This window comes from Anas platyrhynchos, chromosome 9 (genome assembly GCF_047663525.1).
Source record: "Anas platyrhynchos isolate ZD024472 breed Pekin duck chromosome 9, IASCAAS_PekinDuck_T2T, whole genome shotgun sequence".
Classification (NCBI taxonomy): domain Eukaryota; kingdom Metazoa; phylum Chordata; class Aves; order Anseriformes; family Anatidae; genus Anas; species Anas platyrhynchos.
In genome coordinates, this window is record NC_092595.1 from 23,058,335 (window position 1) to 23,073,588 (window position 15,254).

At 35.0% G+C, this 15,254-nt stretch overlaps 1 protein-coding gene across 1 annotated transcript in view; it reads left to right on the top strand.

The window, feature by feature from the left end:
- Positions 1-15,207, top strand: part of DAW1 (dynein assembly factor with WD repeats 1) — a 20,939-nt gene extending 5,732 nt beyond the window's left edge. Inside the window, exons 4-13 of the mRNA XM_027464624.3 lie at positions 406-464; positions 1,112-1,234; positions 3,097-3,196; positions 5,731-5,838; positions 6,614-6,720; positions 9,682-9,784; positions 11,322-11,436; positions 12,100-12,176; positions 13,690-13,852; positions 14,527-15,207. Coding sequence (XP_027320425.2) covers positions 406-464; positions 1,112-1,234; positions 3,097-3,196; positions 5,731-5,838; positions 6,614-6,720; positions 9,682-9,784; positions 11,322-11,436; positions 12,100-12,176; positions 13,690-13,852; positions 14,527-14,561 — 990 coding nt within the window. The 3' untranslated portion in view covers positions 14,562-15,207. The remainder of the gene's footprint in view (positions 1-405; positions 465-1,111; positions 1,235-3,096; positions 3,197-5,730; positions 5,839-6,613; positions 6,721-9,681; positions 9,785-11,321; positions 11,437-12,099; positions 12,177-13,689; positions 13,853-14,526) is intronic.
- The last annotated feature ends 47 nt before the right edge of the window (positions 15,208-15,254 follow it).

The following is a 15,254-nucleotide window of genomic DNA, read 5'->3' on the forward strand; positions in this document are numbered from 1 at the left end:
CTCAGAGAAATTGGAGGAAAAGCAAACAGGAAAACACAGTTCATTCAAGTGAAAAAAGAATTCTAAATCAATGCTTTGTAATGTCTGCAGCAATAACTTGCTGAGGCATGACTTTTTTGGTCATTTGTTTTTTAAGTTAGAGATTGATATATTATGGCTGTAACTGCTAATCTGATAGGAGGAGAAGATTGCACAATCACAAGATGTTAGGGATCAAAAGGGACCTTGAAAGATCATCTAGTCCAAACCCCCTGCTGGAGCAGGGACACCTAGATCATGTCACATAGGAAAAATATTAACCTATTGAATATTTTGAATATATATATATACATGTATATATATATTTATGTTATTTTTTTTTTCACGTGTCAACTGTTTTCTCCTTTCTTCCCCCTTCTATTTCAGGTCCTTAGGGCACATATGTTACCACTGACTAATGTAGCATTCAATAAATCTGGTTCTCGGTAAGTTGTTTTTAAATTCTAGAAACATAATCCCTAATTGAAATCTTGTATTTGTAATTTACATTGCAAATCAAATTCACTGCTCTTATCTTTCTGAAAAAAAAGTCAGCCATGCTATTTATAAACAATGTTAGCCATGACTAGGGATTAGACTTTAGGCTTCTGTAGGAGAACCAACGGGATATGCAAAGAAGTAGTGAGTGAGATTCAGTGAATGTCATTTTCTTCTTGCAAGATGATAGTTTGTTGACAATTACCGTATTTCACAAAGAAGCGCCTTTATGGCAATACAGCAAGCACCATTGAAAGCTGAAAGAGTCTTTGACATAAATTAATTTGGGACTTTCGTGCTTGTGGAATTTTGTGTTGATTGATTTCACTATGGACCTATACCAAATCGTTTTTCTTTAACGTCTTGAAAGCAGCAGCTTGCATTTTAATTGAAATACACTAAAGATTAGAAACAAGTGTTTTATATCTCTAAATAAATAATAAAAAGGGATCTTCCATGGTCATTAATATTTTAGAAAGAAGAGATTTAGGGTCTGAGACAATGCTAACTGAAATTTGTGGAAGTCACTTATTTTCTGATGTACCAGGAGCAGTAACATATTCACAGTATTCAGAAATTATTTTCTTTGTTTTAGCTTTATCACTGGAAGCTATGATAGAACCTGCAAAGTATGGGATACTGCATCAGGAGAAGAGCTACGTACACTGGAGGGACACAGAAATGTTGTTTTTGCAATAGCTTTCAATAACCCTTACGGGTAATTTATATTTTTGCTGAATAAATAACAATTGCTAATTGCATTATTTTGCAAATACAACACTGGTACTAGAGTTTTGAAGTAAAATACACTATCTCAAAGAGTTCAAATTCTGAACTGGAAAAGTTCTACTGTAGCTAATCACCAGGATGACACTGTGTATTGCTTGTATAAGCCATACATATAAGCATATTTTCTGCTTTGATTTTTTAAATGATATTTAGAAATTCAAACCTTAAATTTCATTAGGTATGCAGTGTCTTGATAAATCTATGTACATGCCAGTTTAATGTATTGTAACACAGATTTATTTCTGATAATATCTACATCATCAGATTATAATCATTCCTTACTGCCTCCATGTAATTGTATGTGAGATATGAATTTAATACAGTTTCTGTTGCTGCAGTTAAAGAGAAATATTTCTGTCATAACAAAAATGGATTTCTCCACTTTTTGTTACATGTGTATTACATAGTCATTACTATTTAAGACATGATATAAAAATATCAGAGATGTTGAGTAATTTTTATAAAATCCACAGGGTGCCGCTGTATGAATGTCAAATATGCATCTGTGCATCTTTTGTTTTCTGCAATAACTGTTTGCCCTAGGTCAGAATTGCCACCTGTTAGATGAAGAAAATTATGTTAGGCACTGACTTTTCATTGTTGTTTGCTTCCTGAGGAAGCTTTTGTATAAGTAAGTCGTTTTGCTTCTCTGCAAAATAAGATAGAAAATAATTCCTGTGTTTATATTGAATTACATTACTGCTTTCACTGTCAGATGCCCTATTTACCAGTTAAGCAATACACAGTTAACATCAGGAATTAAATGTTAAAGACTTGTTCTTATACTACTTGGAGCATCATCATTTCCTTCTGAATGAAAAGACTTTTTCCAGCCTAGAGCCCACTATGTCAACGTCTTATATTCTGATATTATTTTTTACTTTAAAATAATAATTCATGAAATTGTTTTATATAGTTCAAGTGAACTAATATATAACAAAAAACTGTGCAGAGGTCAATAACTAGACTGTAATATAGGAGTGGAGAAGCAATATATGGAGAGTGAAAACCTGATGGAAACCTTGTGCTATTTTAATTCAAAACTTCAATTTAAAAAGACCATTTTTCCGCAAATTCTTAGGCTTCAATATCCATTCCCTTGCTATATTTTCTGGGTACCTCACTTCAATCTTGCTCTAACTGCAGTTAGTCACAACTCTTCCATTGACTTAAGTGGGAAGAGAGTTCACTCACTGAAATCTGCGGAAACTGCTTACAAAAACCAGACTGGAACAGTTTATAAACAAACAAGCCCTCTCAGATGAAATGACATAGCTATTAAATACTTCTGGAAGTACAGCAGATAACCTCATTCCTAATGTAAGTTCCTCATCAGTTATCTGCTAATTTTTCCCATTAATGTAACTTATGCTTGTAAAATCCTGCTCTAGGATCTTGTAGTGTAGCAGAATGCACCAAAATGCATGCAAAAGCTGAAACCCCTTCATGCAGCTTTCTGCAGGGAACTCCAGATACATTGACCTCTGTCTTGTGTCAAGCTTGTGCAGAGGGAGTGACTGCTTGCTGAAGTGATGGCAGGTGCCCTTCATTCTGTGAACGGGAGCAGAGGTAGAGAAGGTCACAGCTGCCACTCTCTTCTTTGCAAATCTGCAAAGGAGCAGTCAGTACTTAATAGAATTTATTGCTAAACTAAAACACCATGCAAGCGGGAATCTGAAGAAATATACTGCTCTTATGCTTTGAAGACTGGGTATTGTTTCTGTGAGTTCTACTGTCTTTGAAGTCAAAGACTTTTCTTCCAAATAAAAATGACAGTGTTTTTCCATTTAGTGACAAGATTGCCACTGGATCATTTGACAATACCTGCAAACTGTGGAGTACAGAAACAGGAAAATGTTACTATACTTTCAGAGGACATACTGCAGAAATTGTGAGTGCTGATGAATGTTTCTTACTCCTTTCTGTTTCCGTGCAACATTATAAATAGCTTTGGGTTCCGTGTCTCTGGGAGCTGACATTGGAAGGGGCAGACGTTTCATAACATCTGTTCACACATTCAGATCCTGAGAGTTTTCCTGCTCTGCACAAAGAAAAGATACTCTGAAAGTTCTTATGAAATAGAACAAACTATATACAGTTGAAGTGTTTATTTTTTTCTACATTTTTATTTGCTAAATGTTTAAAGGTTTTTGAAAAACACAACAATCTGAATTTTCAATTTATTGCACATATTATTCCTTGATTTTTTTAATGTATTGTTCTGTTATGTTTCTACATATGTTGTATTGCCTCTCATTTGCTGAGCTAAATACACAAGAACATCATTGCTTGCTTCATGCCCAGGACCAACTGGAGCCACAGAAGAATCAATTTCTAAAATAAAATAGCATTTTAGTATGTTAACTGAGAGTATGTGGGATGATGAAATGTTAATGATTTATGACAACGAAACAGTTTAAGCTTAAAGATCTTTGATTTCCGTTCTGGTTCTTCTATTAGCAACAGCAAATGTCTTGATGCACAGCACTTCAATTTAAAAGATCAGGGCAAACCCACTAAAACGCTCTGTTTCAGTGCAGAATATATTTCTGAATAAAATTAACTATAGAATCATTATTCAATAAGCATTTCTGGAAACTGTTTCTGGAAACAGTCTGCATGTATGTTGTCAGTTGCAAGACCCGTAACTAGTGTGAGAAAATGCTGCTTTACAATGGGGGAAGGCAGTGTTGGTTTCAGTAGATTTTTAATTCTCTGTATACTTCTGAGACAGGTCTCCCTTACCATGAAGAACATGATTGCTCATTGAGATAGTTTGTAATGATTTTGCTTCTACAAATAGGTTAGCTAAAGGCCCTTTCGATTTCTGACTTCTGTAGGGGTTTAGTCTGATGTGTAATGAGTTTACTACCCAAAGTGTTATGAGGTGTGCTCGCAAATAATTAGTAGAAGATTATAGCCAGCAGAAAATTCTGTTTCTCTGAATGAGACTTGTTTCTAAAAGAAGGCTGTTGTTGTGGATGCCCCTGGCAGGGGCATGTCCTTGGCAATTCAGTATTAAAAAAGACAAATGGACAGAATGGAAGTGCATGAGTGGCTTTAGCTACTGTTTTCCTTTTTATATGGCACCTCCAGCTCCTTGTTAGCAGAACAGTCGTATTGAATAATTACAGAGAATGCTTTTTTTTTTTTTTATGTGAAAAAATGAATTATGGAAGTTGTTGAACTTTTGTTCTTGCTCTGTCATAAGTAAATATGATGTTATATAAGTAAATATGGGGGCACCTATGGCAAATGGCCTAGATAGTGACACCTGTTAAAAGTGTGAGTTTACAGAGTGTGTGTGTATTCAAAACTGGAATGCTTTTGCCCCAGACTGATTTTGTTAAAGAGGAAGGCTACCATCAGCCCCCAAGTGCTAAATGGGAGCACTCTCAGCCAACTTGTACAGTAGCAAGGGAATTTCAAAGATAGTTTTGAAATAAAGAAGTGGAAGACCCTGAAATGAAGTATATGAGAAACAAGATGATTTATAACAAGGTTGGGGAAACATTAGACTGGAAGCAGCAGTTGGGAAAAGCTGCTCTGACATGGTCAGAAGTCACCTTGACCATCACGATCTCAGAGTAGATCAGACAGTGTAGCCTTATTTTTTGAGAGACCAGGTGGAGTCTGGCTGGTGGATTGTCAGCATGGCTGACAAGCAGGCTTCCTTCCCACCCCATAAGGTGTGAGTATGTGAATTTGGATGCCTGCTCACTGGCATGGGGATCAGCAGATTACATGAAGTGACATAGATTTACCTACAGCTAGAGCACTTGTGTCTCCTGTGGAAGGTGCGTGCTAGTAGGGGAACACATACTCGTAGAAGGTGGTGTGTTTGTAACCCACACATCCTGGGAGAGGCGACGTGAGCATGCGGGAGTGTGGCAGTTTGGGTGTGACTGAAACTTCTTGGAGCTGTAGAAGAGTGTTTAGAAATTTGTTGCTGTTAAGATTTCCTAAGATTCTGATGCTGTGGTTTATTTACATATATTGATGCTGAATATATAGCTCTCTGCCAGATATGTATGCACTGTCAATGCATTAATAAACTGCTTCAATTCTGTTTAAAACTTTGTGAACTAGATTTATCCCTGTGATGCAAAATGAAGCACCTAAATAGTGAATTATAATCCAGGCTCAGAAAACAATACATGGAAAGTTCCAGTAAGTCTTTTTAACACAATGTCATTGTAAAGCAGCCAATTAGTCTTCTAGATTTGAGTAGTCATCAGGAGCCATGGGACAAGGATTTGTTGCTCTCCTAATGAACTGTCAGCCTTATAATTTTTCTGTAAGTCATAAACTATTAAATCAGACTGTTGTCTTGTTTAGAAATATTGTGAGCCTCTTTCTTTGTTTTGAGAAAGGGTATGCAACTAATCTTTCCCACATTTTTCTCTCCAATGTTTCTTGCTACAGGTATGTTTATCATTTAATCTTCAAAGCACATTGGTGGCAACTGGAAGCATGGATACCACTGCCAAGTTATGGGATATAGAGAAAGGAGAAGAAGTAGTTACTTTAAGTGTATGTTTTCTTTCTTTATGTTTTTAAAGGTGTTCCTTCCTTTCCTAGTTTTCTGACTAACAGTATAACTAATACTACAGTTTTAAAACTTGCACAGAATTTCTGTTACTAGATGGTCCCACAGAGGCTGCAATTACAAAACATTAAGAAAGCTTGAAGAGAATGATAAGATTATGATGTTTTGTAAGGAGTCCTGTTTATAAAAAGGCAGATTTTCTCATTTTAGTGATGTTACTGTTACAGGTTAGAATGTCTTCCATTGCATTGGACAAATCATGTTGTTAATACTGTAATTTATCACCTCATCTGCCTAAAGTAACTCTGAGAAATCAGTGTCATCTACATGGATCTTCTTCCTGTAAATATTGGCGGAGGAAATCCATCCAGTTACCTCTAGATTGTGATTTTGTTTTGCTCTACGTGGTTTGCTGGGATAAATGAATCATCTGATTTTGGTATGCATTGATGAACAAATGTGATTTTGCTAAAATCAAATATGGAAAAATACCAGTCATGTATCTGATTCATTATCTATCACTGGCTCAGTGTACTCACTGCTTAAGTGATGTGCCTGATTTTTTGCAGTTGTTGGGATATCGACTGTTCTACAGTCCAGTAGGTCTTTTTGTTAAACTTGTGATATATTGGACAAGGCAGTAAATAAGATACTAAATTGTTGTAGACAGATTATGCTGCTGAAAAAGCTACATATTGAACTAAGGTAATGGAAAAGTCCTATTTGCATTCTCACAGTCCTTTCTTAAAATTTTCTCAGGGGCATTCTGCAGAAATTATTACATTGTCTTTTAACACCACCGGAGATAGGATTATCACTGGCTCCTTTGACAATACAGTAGCAGTGTGGGAAGTTGTCACTGGCAGGTACTAAAGTACTAATAAATATCATTTTGCATTACATATTTAATGACAAACGAAAGAGACAATGTTGAGCTACAAATTACAGACTTTTTTTCCTTTCTTTTAGATTCTGTATTCTTTCATCTATTCATCTCTTATCTAGTTTTATTCTTCTAAAAAGAAGTGCCACTCACCAAATGCTTTTGTATGCAACGGGTTTAGGTTTTTGTTCTAAATTCCCATTTATTCATGGGATTGGAGGAGATAGACAGAATGGTTATATCCTACACTTGTTACTGGAGAATGCTCCAAACAGGAAAATATTTTATCAGCATGGAAACTTGTGGTTTTGAAAGTGTCTAGAATTTCTAGATGGAACTGACTGTTCAAGTAAAATAAAGACTGTTATTTCATAGAAAATTAGTCTGGTCACATTGACTTTAAAAAAAACCACAGTGACCATTTTCCTCCTCACACTACTTTATGTTAATGTATATTTATGAAGAGGAGAAAATTTGGTCCCTCTGACTGTAGAGAACAAAATGTCTTTATTATGCCACCAAATAATAACGTAATAGCTAAGTATGATCTTGTATTATCCTGAAAAATCCTCTTGTTTTTTTCAACTGGAAACTCAGTACAAGTAGGATAATAAAATGATTGCTCTGATTACTGACAAAGTAATTTATGAAGATAAAGATACTGTGTCTTCAGAGGTGATTTTTTTTTTTTTTTTTTGCAAGAGCAAGAAAAATACCACTGAAATTAATAAATAAAAGGAGAATGGGAGCATAATAATATTTTGGAGTAAAAAAACAATGTTGTATAGCTTCAAAATAAGAGTTATCATGATTTTAAAAAGTAACATACACACATTAGTGTGTACATTTAAGGCTTGATTCTGTAAGCTTTGAGCTTACTCAACTTTAGCAGTTTAATGTTTGGTAGCACCTTGGAGTCACTCATTCAGCAAACAGGATGTTTGGTTTCAACTTAATTCAGCCTGGTGTTCTTGCAAATATTTTTGTTTGAAAACAGCTTCTTCCAGCTTCTTGTCTAAGGCTGCACTGAAGTCAAAGTCTTGGGATTTATTGTTGCATTCTTTTTTCTACAACATGAGTGTGGGCTTCACATCAGTGGCAATAGCAGGAAGTGGAATATGAAGGAAGAAATTCTTTAAACACTGGTAATTCTGGTAATTAGCAAGTGGGCAATACAATTGTGCCAGGGCCAGCATTCAGCCTTCTAAATGTCAGTGGGGCATGGATGCCTTTAGTAATAAAGAGGAGGTATGGTTAGAAAGACTTGTGAGCAAATCATGCTTGTCTGCACACGATGTCAGGTAGATTTGCAAAAAGCTTGTATGTGAGGTTGTGTGCCCTTCCTTCACCACATGAAATCACAGAGAAACACTGCTTTCCAAATGTGGGTATAGTTGAAGTTTTTTTGAAATATGGATTATATGGAATATATTAATTTAGTTTTTGAGTATGTTGGCTGACTCTGATAGAGTACCTGTATTCCTCAGTTCTTTTCAGGGTAGATACCCAGAAATGTCTTGAGGGAAGCAGACATAGTAGACAAGAAAGAAACCTCAAGAAGACTCAAGTTATTCATTTAAATTGAAAATTTTATATGGCATTTCACCAGCCTGTTTTCTTGGTTCTTCCTGATTAGCTCATGGTTTCTGTGAGATGTGTTCCACACGTTCATATTTATTCTGCTTAATTACCAGAGATTTACACTGAGGTCTGAAGCCTGGGCTGTCTTTTCAAAATATGGGAATCAAAGCTTTATCAACCTCTTTCATGATTAGATTTTTTGGGTATTAGTTATTAGAATAATAACATTCTTGATGGCCAAATAATACATTCAAAAAATAACAAAGATAACTTTTCTGTTTGTTAATTTTTGTATTTACTGTAAGAAGCTCTGCTCCATTGCAACAATGCAGGCCTCACATTGTTAGAAAGGAAAAGTAGTCATTCTATAAAACAACATGAGTAGCATCAAGTTTTTATTATCATAAACAAAGAATTCAATTGCTCAGGAGACTTGCTTTGTGATGTGTTCATTTAGCATATATATTAATTTATTTACCCTTCCAAATCTTATGTGACAAATAAAAACATTTCAGTTACTTAAACTCATTTAGTTGTTTTTCTAGTCATTAGTTTATCCATTAGTTAAAGCTGTTTTCTATTAATGATTCCATGATATTAGCATTGTGATAATATCCTAATTTACTTATCCTTTAATATGTATATCAATTAATCTTTTTTAGGGTTCATTGCTTTATAGGCCATTAATTCATAGTAAGCAATAATGGCTAATTGTACCCGTCTTTATTCAGCTAAAGCTGATTGAAGATTTTAATGGAACTAGTATTTGTCAGTCCTTGTGCAGCAAGTTTAGGATTAATGAGGATTAGAAATCATATTCCAATTTGGCTGTCATTTGCTTGTTACTTGGGTACATGCTTACTTTAAGTACCTGATTAAGTTCCATTTGATATTCAGTGGATTTTAGAAAAGATTTAGATTAAATACTCTGGTGATATGGAGTTTTAAAAATACACTGTTTACAGCTCATTGAAGTAGGATAATGGGAGAGTAATGTGGAAAAACTTGCTGCATATGATTTATATCTAGATGAAAAGAAGAAATTGGTCTCACACTGAAGTCATCACATTTCACTGGAAATACAGTCATTAACATATTTTTGAAACAGAAGGGAGGACTCTTTCATTTTATTCTTCACTGCCTCTTTGTCTCAAAGAGAAACAATGGAATTGATGTAGTGCTGGAATGTTAAATGAGCTGTACCTCTCCGTTTAATTGCTTTGATGGATAAAGTAGTGAAGATTTGACACCTTTATATATATATATAATATACCGTTTTATAAAGCTGCTTTTAATTTATATTGTTAGATCATAATACACACTAAAAATCTAAATTCTCTCTCATTTTTTTTTTTTTTTGTAGGATGTTACATACTTTAATAGGCCACCGAGGAGAGATTAGCAGTGCACAGTTCAACTGGGACTGTTCTCTCATTGTCACTGGATCAATGGACAAAACATGCATGGTAAGGAACTTGAATATGCACTGGACACTCCTGTACATAAGCTCTCTTGATATTCATTATAATGTAGCAAGCAATTAATTGTCAGATTTTATCGTGAATCCCTGTTTTCATTCAGAAAAGCACTGTAGACTATTTTAAAAACTTTTCTATAAGTTAGTTAACTATGTGGTTTAAAATGTCACCCAGTACAGCTGAACTAAAAGGCAGACCTGGGCTGTTAAAAGTAATTACTGTTGTTAGTATGGAAAATAAAGGACTATTTTTACATGTCCTGGAGTCTAATTCTTTTTTTTTTCTTTCTTCTTTTTTTCCCCTTAATACTTGTGTCACAAGCATCACATGTACTTTTGGCAGGTCACTAGGAGATAGATTTTCAGTTGGATTGCTTCTGATGAATGCCTATGATTGTTAGCATTAAACTGCAAAAGGATTACATTTCAGTGGTGAGAAATTGTCCTTATTTCATCTGCACTGATACTGCACACACAACTGAAATAAAATTGAGATTGAGGTGCTCAGCAGTTTGGCAACTTTGGTATGCCAACACCTAAAAAAAACCAAACAAAACCACCAACAACAAAACAAAACCAACCAACCAACCAAACAAAACAAACAAAAGCAGTCACATTTATAGCATTCTTGTTTTGCTCGCTACGGAACAGACAAAGCTTTACAGCTTTTTATTTCCCAAATCCACCTCTTCACAGTTTATCATACAAAAGGTTTTTACCAGAAAGGTGGAGTTTTGCTTATCAGAATCAAAGCAGAATCACAGAATGGAGGAATTAAGTGTCTGACTCTGAAGGTCCAAGCCCACCATGCTGTGTGTAATAGCTGAATACCTCGAAAGATATTTCAGAAGATAAGCTCTTATGAATATTTTTGTGTGTTGCAGACACCTTCCCACCTTGGGAATTCAAAATGCCTATATTTAAAAAACAAAACAACCAAACCAAACCAAACCAAATCAAACAAACAAACAAAAAAAACCACACCAGCAAACCAAACCCCATTCTTCCTTCATTTTAGGCAGCATAAGCAGATTGTAACAATTTAGACAGATACTGGTTCGTTTCCTGAATTCTCTCTCTCTTGTATCTTGTTTACTGTATTTTTGGAATTCTGTTCTGTTTAGCTCTTACGGAAGCCTTCTTGTCAGCTCCTTGATATGTAAAACTATGTCTTTTGTAAACGTGAGAGCATTAATTTAAACTAATACACATTATTCATTAACAAACTTGTAAGTAAATGCAAAGCCCATGAGCTTCTTTTATGAGCTTGTTCATTTCAATGAAGTTCAGTTAAATAATGATGTATATTGTAAGTTTCATTTAATCAAGATGCTGAAATACAAAATATGTAGTACTTCATTAGGCTGAAAATGCAGTGATTCTATTGATTGATATCCAGGTTTCACGTTAACACATTCATTCAGGCATCAGAAAAGACCTATACATGTCACTTCATTGATCAACTAGTTACCTTTCAAGTAAATTCGCGAAAATAAGCCAAAAAATACCTTTGTTTACCTATGCAGCTGTGGAATGCTATGACTGGGGCACATATAGCAACTTTAACAGGTCACAGTGATGAGATACTGGATGTCTGCTTTGATTATGCTGGCCAGCGTATCGCAACAGCCTCCGCTGATGGTAAGTGAAGTGACTTGGACTACTGTAAAGATTCCAATATTTGCATAAAAGCATCTTTGTCCATTTCCTTTGTTTCTGTTCTGAACTCAGCTTGATCAAAATGGAGTATTATTAGTTGAAACTATAGATTGAGCTATATTTGTTGCATTATAGAAAGTTTTGCATTAAACTTTGGATCTTTTCCCCAGTGAAAATTTTTGTATTTTTCATATTTTATTCACCTTTAACATCAAGCCTGTTAGAATATAACTTGTTTGTGGCTGGAAATGTATTTTAAATATTTAGATAAGTGGCTTTTGAGTGAATTTTGCTTTGGATAGCACAGATTTAAGCACAGCAGGATAATACACAATGAAGAGTTGGTGAAATAAGCAAATTTGTTTGTTATTGGTATGCAGCAATTTTGCATGCTTATTATTATTTTTTAAGAATCACAATAAATAGTTTTCTGTATTCACCAGCAGAAACCATTAAGAAGACAACCTTTCCCAGCCAGATCATAGCTCCTTTAAATGTACTTTATCCTTGGGGGGAAACTGAGTTAAAATCTTTATCATTAGAAATCGAACTTGAGGATGAGGCCCTTCTGGCCTTATTAAGATGCTCTTATTGAAAAGCATACTTAAACAGAAGAATTGCAAATGGCTCCTAATCTATTAACAGGATCAGGAAGAGTCTATAATGCAGAAACAAGAAAGTGCATTGCAAAACTAGAAGGGCACGGATGTGAGATTTCGAAAGTAAGTTGTATGTGATTTGCACCTTTTCTTATTTAATTATGCATGACATTCAATCTGCCATAATTATTATATATAATTATTATCCGCCATAATTATTCTGTGACACAGGAATACTGTTAAAAGAATAAGCACATGGTTTTTAGTATTTTGGTGAAATGTTAAGACCACTGCCTTCTGAGACTTCTGCCATCACCCGTACTCCTTGCTTCTGTTGGACCTCCTGCTCTTCACTCTTTTTCATTTCTATGCACACCTGATTTATGAAATGGAAGAGAAAGAACATTTCTGTGGGAAAATACATAAAAGGTCTAATTTTCAAAAGTGCTTAAGGTACTTGGAAGCTCAAAGCCCATTTTAAAAATCACTTGGTTTTGAGAAGTTTACTCGTGCTTCACTGAAAATCTTCTCAAGCTCAATTTTGAATGCCAAAGTTCAATGTCAAATGCATTTAGTTACTTCCAAAATTTTGCATATTTTAAAAACTTTGTTATTTAACGCTTGCAAGTTTTCAAATTTCATTTTCAAATAGGTAATTTTCATTAGCTTCCATGCTAGTGTGATATACTTGTGTTGCTTTTTTTGGATGCATTTTGTAATTGAATTGTTCATATTTTGAAACTAGGATGGTTCTCTATGAACAAAATTGTGTTGATTTGGCTAGTATAATCACTCTACTGAGAATATTAAGTTCAGCAGTGCTAGTCCTTCCTCACTTAATACACGCAGTACAATATTTGACACTCAGTGTAGGTGCACTGAGGAACGTAGTCTGAATACTTGCTGATGTGGGAGGGTTAGGGACACTGCTCATCAGGGTCCACAGTTCTGGCATGATTTCTCTGCTGGAAGTGAGAATCTGCTGATCTGGGAGCATTCTGAGAAGTCAATCTATTTCTGCAGATGTTCTGTGTAGCTGTGATCACTTGGAATCTAAGGATTACTTAGAATCTGATTTCTGGAGAATGGGCATTTTGCCCTCAGAAATTAAATAAAATTGCTTTACATGATAAACCAGGTAGTGTCTGGTTAGTGCTTAAAAAAATCTGATTATCTGGAAATGCATGCAATTTAGGGAATGAATGTTTAACAAAATATGAAAACATACTGCATAATAAGTTACATTCAGTGGGAGTTTGGATATTATACAGACATATGGTATTTAAAGTAGAACTCTATAAAATATGTGTATCTGCTACATTGGAATAATTATAATGTTTAAATAAAGTTGTTACCATTGTAGAGCAATTGTGATCTTGGCAGATAATATTCTAAAGTCTTGATCCCAGTGTGGTCATTGTCTATGGACCTTGGTACATGCACAAAATTTCCAGCCACAGAAGTTTGCCAGGATGATGCTAGCGGAATACTTTCCTTAATTTTAGCAGGAAAAAAATAAAAAAAAGAATGCAGGAGTTGCTGGCCTCTGTTTTCATCTTTTAATTTCTAGATATGCTTCTTTTTCTGGACAAAGTAATATGTTAAGTAATATAATTCTTTTCTATCTTTTTAAAAGATATGTTTCAACCCTAAAGGCAATCGTATACTAACAGCCAGCTCCGATAAAACAGCTCGACTCTGGGATGCTGCTACTGGACACTGCCTTCAGATATTAGAGGGTCACAGTGATGAGATATTCTCCTGTGCTTTCAATTACAAAGGCGATATAATCATTACAGGTAACTAACTTATTCCAAATTATCTTTTTTTTTTCTCTGTTTTTGTAATACATTTTAAATCTTGTTATGCTAAAAAATTAAGGAGTCTGAAGAGTCCTGTGGTGACACGCCAAAAATAACTTAGCAGTGACTTAAAATACAGAAAAGCTATAACCTTTAAATATTTTTAATATATATTAAGTATGTAAATATTTAATATATAACTATGGCCATGAAGAAATTTGTGTAGAGACATGAACATACCTTACTGTCTGTCCTATGGGCATGTACTGGCCCCAGGCCAGCAAGGAAGCCATGCTCTTGTAATGCATTGCAGTGAGGAAGTTCTGGGTTAGAAAAATGCAAAGCTTTTTGAATGGGAGCATACCTGTTGGGTACTTGATGCAGCACTCTGTTCAGGTTTCTTTCATTTCAGCCAAAAAGTCCTGGGAGTGGGAAAACATGTAAAGAGTATTTGTGATTGCTTTGACCTTTGTATTGAACTACCAAAATATGGGGGTGCAGGATGATCTCAGTGAAAGATACTGCTGCAGGTCCTGCTGTCTTTTGCTGGTTGTGGAAAGAAAAAATGTTATCTTTCTGTCTTCTCTACTTTCAAAGCAGTCTGTTGATATAGTTAACAAAAATGAGTATGTTGTCCTAAACTTTCCCTCACAATGTGTGTTTATTACTAGGGAGCAAGGATAACACCTGCAGAATATGGCACTGACTGAAGACAAGGAAAGATCCAGTATAGTATGTGCCTGCATCATGAGTTTTGTAGTCAATAAACTCAGTCTTCAGATCATTTTTCTATTAACCCGTTTGTTGTTTCAGCTTTGCTGAAGTAACCAAGTTACCTAGATTTTGATAGGTTAGACTTACCTAGTAGATGGAGAATCACAGAGTAGCAGAAGTGACCTCTGGAGATTGTCTAGTACAATATCCCTGCTCAGAGCATGTCAGCTCAGCAGGCTGCCCAGGGCCCAGTCAAGTGGGTTATGCATATCTCCAAGGATGGAGACTCCACAGTTTTTCTAGGCAGTCTGCTCTAGTGTTTGATCACCGTCATGCTGAAGTGGAATGCTTTTTTGTATTTCAGTTTGTGCTTGTTGCCTCCTCACTAAATACTACTGAAAAGAGTCTGGCTCTGTCATCTCTGTTACCTGAGAGAAATCATGATTAGCATGAATGAACCTGGGACACCCCCATTTCTTTGTGTCTTTGTTTTCTTGTAGCTCTCCTAATAAAAATAAATAAAAACAAAAAATACAGCATTAGTATACTCTCAAGAGTGAAAGGTGTGTTGTTATGCACCTGCTTTGAGTAATTTTGTATTTTTTTGTGTAATAATAAAGTATTGAGTTAAAACATTAGTTTTGTTATTTGTAATAAAATACCTCACTTGATATTTCCAGTGAAA